At 40.1% G+C, this 9,864-nt stretch overlaps 1 protein-coding gene across 2 annotated transcripts; it reads right to left on the reverse strand.

Annotated features, from left to right (window-relative positions):
* Positions 1-1,307: 1,307 nt before the first annotated feature.
* Positions 1,308-8,879, reverse strand: c3orf38 (chromosome 3 open reading frame 38). 2 transcript variants are annotated; one of them, XM_018091317.2, is made up of 3 exons: positions 8,857-8,879; positions 4,793-5,034; positions 1,308-3,313 (listed from the first exon to the last, which is right to left on the reverse strand). In XM_018091317.2, exons 2-3 carry the CDS (start codon positions 5,027-5,029, stop codon positions 2,765-2,767), a joined length of 786 nt encoding a protein of 261 aa, XP_017946806.1. In that variant the 5' UTR covers positions 5,030-5,034; positions 8,857-8,879; the 3' UTR covers positions 1,308-2,764.
* Positions 8,880-9,864: the final 985 nt, after the last annotated feature.

Consider the following 9,864-nt stretch of genomic DNA (forward strand, 5'->3'; position numbering starts at 1 on the left):
GCAGTGACCCAGGAACATAGCCATTTGCTTATATAAAGCAGAGGTGCAACGGACTGCATAGTAACCTGCTGGTCACTGGTTCAAATCTAGGATGTTACAGACATCTTGAATGTGGTACTATGTTTATATATATATATATATATATATATATATATATATATATATATATATATATATATATATATATATATATATATATATATATATATATATATATATATATATATATATATATATATATATATATATATATATATATATATATATATATATATATATATAGTATTTACTACTCTTCCTTAGGAAATTTAAATGTATTCTCCAAAGTTTGTTATAACCCTTCTGCTGGAAATATATGAATACTTCTATAATATCACCTCTGCCTTTTCAGGCTGTACATAATGAAGCCTTGGAGTCTTTCCAGATTTTTTTTTTCTGAAGTTTACTAAATTGTTTGCTAAATAAGTGAAAATTAACATTAGGTTAGAATTTCGTTCACTGGCTGCTTTTGTCCCTACCTTTAGGTTACGGTTCCTAAGGTAAGAACAAGAAAAGTAAAGAAATGAAATGAACCAGTCCCTATACCTATGAAGCTGAGGGCTATGAAAAAGGATTGCATGTAGCCCAAGTAAGGCCATCCTCACTGTAAAAAAAAACAAAATGAGTTTATATGAAAGAAAGTATAATCAACATGTACACATAACATCTACAGGAGAATGGCTTTTAGTAAAAGCTTGTAAAATCTGCTCAACCTTAAAGAACCTTCATATTCAATTCATGGGAAGACTACAATCAGCTGGCATTAAAGAGGTTGTTTTGAGAGCATCTGCAATTGGTCTTCATTTTATGTGTTTTTTTCATTATTTTGCTATTTGTTCAGAAGCTCTTCATTTAGAAATGTAAGACCCTATCTGGAAGCTATAGTCCAAATTAACCTAGAAACCAAGCAGTGGTTTGAAAGAGAGACAGGAATATGAATAGGAGAGGGGCCTAAACTGAAGCTTTGGAGAGCAAAAGCTTTTTTGGCTGCTATGGTGAGTGATCCCTATTTGAAAGCTTAAAAGAATCTGAAGAGGAAGCAAATAATTTAAGAACTTTAAAAGTAAAAAATGAAGACCAACTGAAAAGTTGCTAAGAATAGGTCATTCTATAACATAATAAAAATTAATCTGAAGGAAGGTGGACTGAGACAAAAAAGAGGCTTCATATATAAAATGAAAAAAAAAACCTAGGATTCAATGCTCTGCTGCTCCTTAGGTTTAGCCACATGGATAACTTAATATGTATTATTAGACGGGGAAAATAGAGATAATTTAACATATATTTATTATTAAAATACCATTAAAAAATATTTCAAAACAATATGGTTTGTATTGACTAATATCCATTTTCTGAGACTGCAGCACTATTTACATACAGGCCGGAGACCTCGCACCCCCAGACTTGACCAGTTGTCCCCTTATTGCAGTTCCAATAAAGCAGCTTCTGGGCATATTAAACAAAAGCAAGAAGTCTAATCATAGAACTTTCCATTCAAGCTTAAAACTTTAAAAGCAAATCCCTACTAAGTAAGAATCCATATTAAGACAACAGGAAATGTGCTTTGGGTCCTGGCATGCAGCAATCCTCTCAGGTCTTAAACACAGGACCTAGGGGAATAAAAAGGGATGACACCTCAGTATGAATTATTACTAAGCTTCAGTAGGCAGTGAAAGTAGCATTTTGCAAGTCTCCTTTTTATGGTTTTTGTAAATTCAATTCCAAGCTGAAAAGTGACAAAAATAAAAAAAGGAAAATAAAAAACACAAACTTGACCCCAAAATACATATGCTGTGATTTGCTGGGTGTCACAGATCAGAGATGAATAAGGAAATAATACATGAAAACACAGAAAATAATGCACAATTGCCCCCTTGTGCATTTGTAGAAAGTAGGCAGTGACCAAACTACTACCCCACTTATTTGTGGAGAAGGCAGATTTTTTTTTTTTTTTAAAGGGACATATCCCTGTACTCTGCTCCTTCAAAAAGTATGAATAAATATCATTTTTATATGCTGAAATCCAGCTGCAGAACAGTTCATCTCTTTCTGCATCATTTGAAATCCTGGCAGGGGAGGAGGGGCTAAAACACTGATGTTACCAATTGTAACAACTTTTCCACATCTTACAGACAGCATGCAGGAATTACATAACCCCCAATGAATTGCACTGTTATGTTCCTTTTACTTATTGACATAATGTGTGCAAAAAATTGTGGGATTCGGAGGATGCAGGCTGAAGGCAGACTATTGTTACATTTTTGTTCAGTCTCAAAGTAGTCAGCCAGATCAGAAGGAGAACAGGGGGCGGGGCTTAGGGAACTGATCCAAACCGTATTATTACATTAAAAGTCATGAAAAGGCTGCATACTTGTTTAACAGATGTATATGGCAGAGTTGCTATTGTTTTCAAAGAGCTTAAGTTATGTTTGGGTGGAGTTCCCGTTTAAGAAAAAGATGCCTTTCCAAGAAATTATCTGGCAGAGTGGGCACAGGGACAATGTTTTGTAAAGCTAAAAAGGGAGAGAGTTCAGCAAAACACAACTTAAACACATTAAAAAAAGGCTTTCTTGAAAGAATAAAAGATATGGTAAAGGAAACTGTGTTACTGTGTCGGCTTCTCCACTTGGATCCAGATCATCCTTAGACTGCTTGTTATATAGTGAAATTAGAACAGGCAATTTAAAATATTGTCCCTATATTGCAAAGAGCAAGAAAGTAACCTTTAGCTATAATATTCTTCTAAATCTTTAGTCTTGTACTGAATAGAAGGTCTTGGCGCTGACTCAATTGAACCCAAAGCACCCAAAGCACTCTGTCCCAAGATTTTCAAATTAACATTCTTAATCTTCCAGCTGGCAGTAACTGGGCAGCGAATGAGTCCAAAGATCTGTTCAAATATACCCAAACACTGATTATCCCTGTGAATGGTACCAGCCACTGCCACAACCACCAAACCATGCCGAGAAATGGCACATTTTAACCCTCCTGTGTCAATACTTGGGTTGAACAGCAGTCTCTCCTCCCGTGTGAGCGCCAGTAGGCGCAAGCTTGCCATCTGGGCCCCGCAGTACTCTTCTGTACTTTCCTGGGTTGTACGATAGGCAAATTTCAGCACGGTGTTCTCCCAGAAGTGCTGGGGTCCCCAGTAACCCTTTTCACAGCCAAGTATTGGATTCTGTGAGTTTAAGAGTGGGTAAAACCACCTGCAGAAATGTTCTCCAAGCAGCTGACAGTCAAGCGAACCAGAATGTGATGTGTCATTGCTCTTGTCCTAAAATACACGTAAATGTTAGTAAATCCACATATATTGTATATAACTAAAGCACAATAAAGTTATTGTATATTATGTATTTATTGTTTAGAAAAAAAGACGTGTATAGCAGGAGGCATGTGATTATATTCTAGATTACAGGTATTGGAGCTATTATCCAGAATGCTCAGGACCAGGGGGTTTCTGGATAAGGAGTGTTTTGGTAATTTGGACCTCCATACCTTAAATCTACTAAAAATAATTTCAGCATTAAATAAACCCAATAGGATTGATTTGCCTTCAGTAAAGATTGATTATATATTAGTTGGAATCAAGTACAGGTATGGGACCTGTTATCCAGAATGCTCGGACCTGGGGCTTTCCAGATAAGGGCTCTCCATACCTTAAGTTTACTAAAAAATGATTTAATCATAATTTAAACCCAATAGGATTGTTTTGCCTCCAATAAGGATTAATTATATCTTAGTTGGGATCAAGTACAGGTACTGTTTTATTAATACAGAGAAAAGGGAATCATTTAACCATTAAATAAACCCAATAGGACTGTTCTGCCCCCAATAAGGGGTAATTATATCTTAGTTGGGATCAAGTACAGGTACTGTTTTATTAATACAGAGAAAAGGGAATCATTTAACCATTAAATAAACCCAATAGGATTGTTCTGCCCCCAATAAGGGGTAATTATATCTTCGTTGGGATCAAGTACAGGTACTGTTTTATTATTACAGAGAAAAGGGAATCATTTAACCATTAAATAAACCCAATAGGGCTGTTCTGCCCCCAATAAGGGGTAATTATACCTTAGTTGGGATCAAGTACAGGTACTTTTTTATTATTACAGAGAAAAAGGAAATCATTTTTTAAAATTAGAACTATTTGCTTATAATGGAGTCTATGGTAGATGGCCTTTCCTTATTTCTGAACTTTCTAAATATAGGTTTTCGACTAAGGGATCCTATACCTGTACAATAGTGAATATAAAGTAAAAGGTAATTCATTTTATCCTCAACCCGATGGACACATTTCTTGAAATTTTTGGCAGTGTGGCCCTTTTTTTTACTACACATGCCTATTTGGGCATGTGTGTCAGGGGGGCATTCAACAGACTAGCTTGTGGCAAGAGATCGGACTTGATAGAAATTTCATCTGCCAATGTTGTGGGGAGCAGATGAGAAAGTGAAGAGGGAGTTCAGTTCTAATTGCTCTAGTCAACCAACAGAACCATATGAAGGCAGCCATACATGAGAATGGCCACTTATATGGAAGCCGATCAGTCACACACCCTAGGGCAACTTATTACATGAAGTGGGACGATTATTTTCCATGTGGTATGTTCGAGGGCTGGATTAAATTCAAATGATGATGTCTTTGGAGCCTACAAACAGAAGGGGGGGTAAGGAAGTCCTTCGGAGGGCCACATACGCGGGCCTTCAGTTGGACATCCCTGCCATTACTTTACTAATACAGATCATACTGTACCTGTGAGGGCACTGAGTTTTGCCCATTGAAGCTGCTACTCTCAGGTGCTGAGGAAACGCTCTCTGTAGCAGATTCTCTCCAAAACTCCAGGGCGCGCTGGATAAGCTGATTCTTTTCACTAGAAGGTGATACGGCTATTTTCTTTGCGGCCAGGTACTTAAATATGATATCGCGGTAAACCTTCCTCCGATTCAGGAGTTCAGCAGCATTCTTGCTGTACGTTAGTATCGCATCCATCGCCTCTTTAGTAGAAAAGGATATTACAGGAATTAACTGAGTGCTGTTGACAACCTTCTACTTGTTCTAAGGAGAGTCGTGTTTAGTTGTTGAGTTATTGATGCGTACCTATCTCTCTGGATCACACATAGATCCGCCCCTGGGAGTTATAGTTCAATAACAATTGGAGTGTTACATGCTGGGCACTGCTTATTTGCACCACCCCCACCACCCAGGGGATTTGCGCAACTCCTACCTCTCCCGGGGCAGGAAACGAAACCAAAACACTTCCCTGTCGGTAAATTTGTAATACTCTTAAGCTTGGCCCCTGGCCCGCCCTCTATCTGCCCCAATGTGATAATAACTTACCTTATTTTCTCCTGGATCAGGGTTGCCAGATTTATTTTTTAAAGTAGCCAAAGTCAGTTCTAAAACCAGCCCAAAACGAGCCAAAAGCTACTTTGAAAGTAGCCCAAAAATAGCCCAATATGCACAATGAAAAAAAATTCTAAAAAAAAATAAAAGTATACATGGAAAAGCTTGCCTTTTTAAAGCATATAATCACTACCCATGCCCTGTGCCCCCTCTACAGTTACTGGGATGGCTGATAATTCTCTGCCCTCTGTGCCCAGTCCATCTAGGAAGTCACTACAGAAATAGATTCCGAATGTTGCATTAGCCCCAGACATGATATACACATGCGTGCATTGAACTACAACTCTCAGCAGTCCCAGTCCAGAGAGATATAGCTTAAGGATCAACTGCAGAACTGCCCCCACATCCCAGTAGAAAGTAACAGTACAATCACATACCCTATAGAGCAGGGAGCAGGGGGTAGAACTGCCCCACATCACAGTAGAAAGTAACAGTACAGTCACATACCCTATAGAGCAGGGAGCAGGTTGTAGCGCAGACAGGTTGAGCCTGAAAGAGCAAAAAGGAATACAAAAAGCAGCCTCTGTCTATACTGTCCAATTGCATTCTGGGTATTGTAGTTTTATATCAATTCTATTAATTCACTGTAGCAGATTATCTCCAAAACTCCAGGGTGCGCTGGATAAGCTGATTTTTATCACTAGAAGGTGATACGGTTATTTTCATTGAGGCCAGGTACTTAAATATGATATCACGGTAAACCTTCCTCCGCTTCAGGAGTTCAGCGGCAGTCTCGCTGTACGTTAGTATCGCATCCATCGCCTCTTTAGTAGAAAAGGATATTACAGGAATTAACTGAGTGCTGTTGACAACCTTCTACTTGTTCTAAGGAGAGTCGTGTTTAGTTGTTGAGTTATTGATGCGTACCTATCTCTCTGGATCATACATAGATCCCCCCCTGGGAGTTATAGTTCAATAACAATTGGAGTGTTACATGCTGGGCACTGCTTATTTGCACCACCCCCACCCAGGGGATTTGCGCAACTCCTACCTCTCCCGGGGCAGGAAACGAAACCAAAACACTTCCCTGTCGGTAAATTTGTAATACTCTTAAGCTTGGCCCCTGGCCCGCCCTCTATCTGCCCCAATGTGATAATAACTTACCTTATTTTCTCCTGGATCAGGGTTGCCAGATTTATTTTTCCAAAGTAGCCAAAGTCAGTTCTAAAACCAGCCCAAAACTAGCCAAAAGCTACTTTGAAAGTAGCCCAAAAATAGCCCAATATGCACAATGAAAAAAAATTCTAAAAAAAATAAAAGTATACATGGAAAAACTTGCCTTTTTAAAGCGTATAATCACTACCCATGCCCTGTGCCCCCTCTACAGTTACTGGGATGGCTGATAATTCTCTGCCCTCTGTGCCCAGTCCATCTAGGAAGTCACTACAGAAATAGATTCCGAATGTTGCATTTACCCCAGACATGATATACATATGCGTGCATTGAACTACAACTCTCAGCAGTCCCAATCCAGAGAGATATAGCTTAAGGATCAACTGCAGAACTGCCCCCACATCCCAGTAGAAAGTAACGGTACAATCACATACCCTATAGAGCAGGGAGCTGGTTGTAGCGCTGACAGGTTGAGCCTGAAAGAGCAAAAAGGAATACAAAAAGCAGCCTCTGTCTATACTGTCCAATTGCATTCTGGGTATTGTAGTTTTATATCAATTCTATTAATTCACTGTAGCAGATTATCTCCAAAACTCCAGGGTGTGCTGGATAAGCTGATTTTTATCACTAAAAGGTGATACGGTTATTTTCATTGAGGCCAGGTACTTAAATATGATATCGCGGTAAACCTTCCTCCGATTCAGGAGTTCAGCGGCAGTCTCGCTGTACGTTAGTATCGCATCCATTGCCTCTTTAGTAGAAAAGGATATTACAGGAATTAACTGAGTGCTGTTGACAACCTTCTACTTATTCTAAGGAGAGTCGTGTTTAGTTGTTGAGTTATTGATACCTATCTCTCTGGATCACACATAGATCCCCCCCTGGGAGTTATAGTTCAATAACAACTGGAGTGTTACATGCTGGGCACTGCTTATTTGCACCACCCCCACCCAGGGGATTTGCCCAACTCCTACTTTTAAAATAACTAATAATTCAATCCCACCTTTATCCCAGCAGTTTCACTACAACTCCCAGCATTCCCTGCCAGCCGTGATAAAGCACAGAAATAAGAACTTTGCCCCCCCCCCCCTTGTATAAATTCATTCCTAAAGCGCACCTTCCCTGCTGAACACTCGGATCATCCGGTTGGTGACGGTCTCTGCCAGGGACATGATGTCGGAATCCGCCATCTCCCCCAGCAGCTGCCGGCATCCTGCCTTCTCCCTGCCATTCAGCCCCGCCATGGGTGGAAAAGTGACAGCAAGACTACTGCCTCTCCCGGGGCCGGAAACGAAACCAAAACTCTTTACTTCTGGCTTCAACCGCTAAAAGCACTTCCGCTGACGCAACAGGAAGCAGAGCGATTCTTGCTTCCCTAGCAACCGTTACTATGCAGTGTATGGGCAGTCATAAATTCTATGAAACCTTAATGTAAAGGCATGTTAAGTTGGAGCTAAGGCTACTGTATTGCCCAGGGTAGAGTTTGGGGTCCCAGTGTGAATGTGCAGCTTAGGCAGCGGGACTCATGAGCCCACTAGTTGTTGGAGAAGGGTTGGAAGAGCATTTCCTAAAGGGCTCCCACATTGGGGTTGGGGGGAATGAAAACAAGGCCATATATATTGTGTAAAAGATGTTTGCACGCTTGGACCTGGATTCAAAATAAGCCCTATTATCAGGGCCATATTTATATATAGGCACCCAAAGGCCAGCAGGAGGATATAATAGATTTACTAAAAATAATAAAAATCCCCCCAGCTAAGGGTGCCACCCAGCTGGTATTTTACTGGCCTGGCCGATATTACAATGCAGCTGTTGGTAAATTTGTAATACTCTTAAGCTTGGCCCCTGGCCCGCCCTCTATCTGCCCCAATGTGATGATAACTTACCTTATTTTCTCCTGGATCAGGGTTGCCAGATTTATTTTTCCAAAGTAGCCAAAGTCAGTTCTAAAACCAGCCCAAAACGAGCCAAAAGCCACTTTGAAAGTAGCCCAAAAATAGCCCAATATGTGCAATGAAAAAAAGTCTAAAAATATAAAAGTATATATGGGAAAACCTGCCTTTTTAAAGTGTATAATCACTACCCATGCTCTGTGCCCCCTCTCCAGTTACTGGGAAGGCTGATAATTCCCTCTGTGCCAAGTCCAGCTGGGAAGTCACTACAGAAATAGATTCAGAATGTTGCATTAACCCCAGACATGATATACATATGGGTGTGTTGAACTACAACTCTCAGCAGTCCCAAGATAACTGCAAAGCTGCCCCCACATCACAGTAGAAAGTAATAGTACAATCACATACCCTATAGAGCAGGGAGCAGGTTGTAGGGCTGACAGGTTGAGCCTGAAAGAGCAAAAAGAAATACAAAACAAAGCCTCTGTCTATACTGTCCAATTGCATTCTGGGTATTGTAGTTTTATATTAAAGGAACAGTAACACCAAAAAATGAAAGTGTATAAAAGTAATTACAATATAATGTACTGTTGCCCTGCATTGCTACAACTGGTGTGTTTGCCTCAGAAAGACTACTATCGTTTATATAAATAAGCTGCTGTGTAGCCATGGGGGCAGCCATTCAAAGGAGAAAAGGCACAGGTTACTTAGCAGATAACAGATAAACCCCCATTATATGGGGCTTATCTACTAGTTATCTGCTATGTAACCTGTGCATTTTCTCCTTTTTTCCAGCTTGAATGGCTGCCCCCATGGCTACACAGCAGCTTATTTATATAGTAGCTTTTCTGTAGCAAAAACACCAGTTTTTTGCAGAGCAAGAGCACGTTATATTTTAATTACTTTAAAACACTTTAATTTTTTGATGTTACTGTTCCTTTAAGTCTAGCTGTAGGCTAATTGTTAGATACAAACTACATTACCCAGCATGCAGTGGAACAGGCACACTAGGGGGAAAAAAACTTTGGCTAGTTTTCAAACTAAAAACCCGCCAAGGCTCCAAATAATAGCCCAAAACTGTACCTTGGCGGGATTGTACTTTGGAAACCCGCCAGGGCTTTAAATTAGTAGCCCAATTTGGCAGGAAAACAACCAATCTGGCAACCCTGTCCTGGATGCGTTCCTTATCCCTCCCTCAGGCCCTCGCCGTGCTATAACTCCACCCATTTCATGTCCTTGCCCTTTTGTGCCCATCCCCTACCTGCTACCTGGAACGTTTCTGCAAAAATCCAAAGCTTAGGTTGGTGAAGGGATTGGCTGTGATACACAGCACATTTGACATCACCCATACCAAAGTGACATCACTCATACCGAAGTGACATTACACTCTACAAGAAGCCAAGAAGTGATTATATG

The sequence above is a fragment of the Xenopus tropicalis genome, chromosome 2 (assembly GCF_000004195.4).
Source record: "Xenopus tropicalis strain Nigerian chromosome 2, UCB_Xtro_10.0, whole genome shotgun sequence".
Taxonomy (NCBI): Eukaryota; Metazoa; Chordata; class Amphibia; order Anura; family Pipidae; genus Xenopus; species Xenopus tropicalis.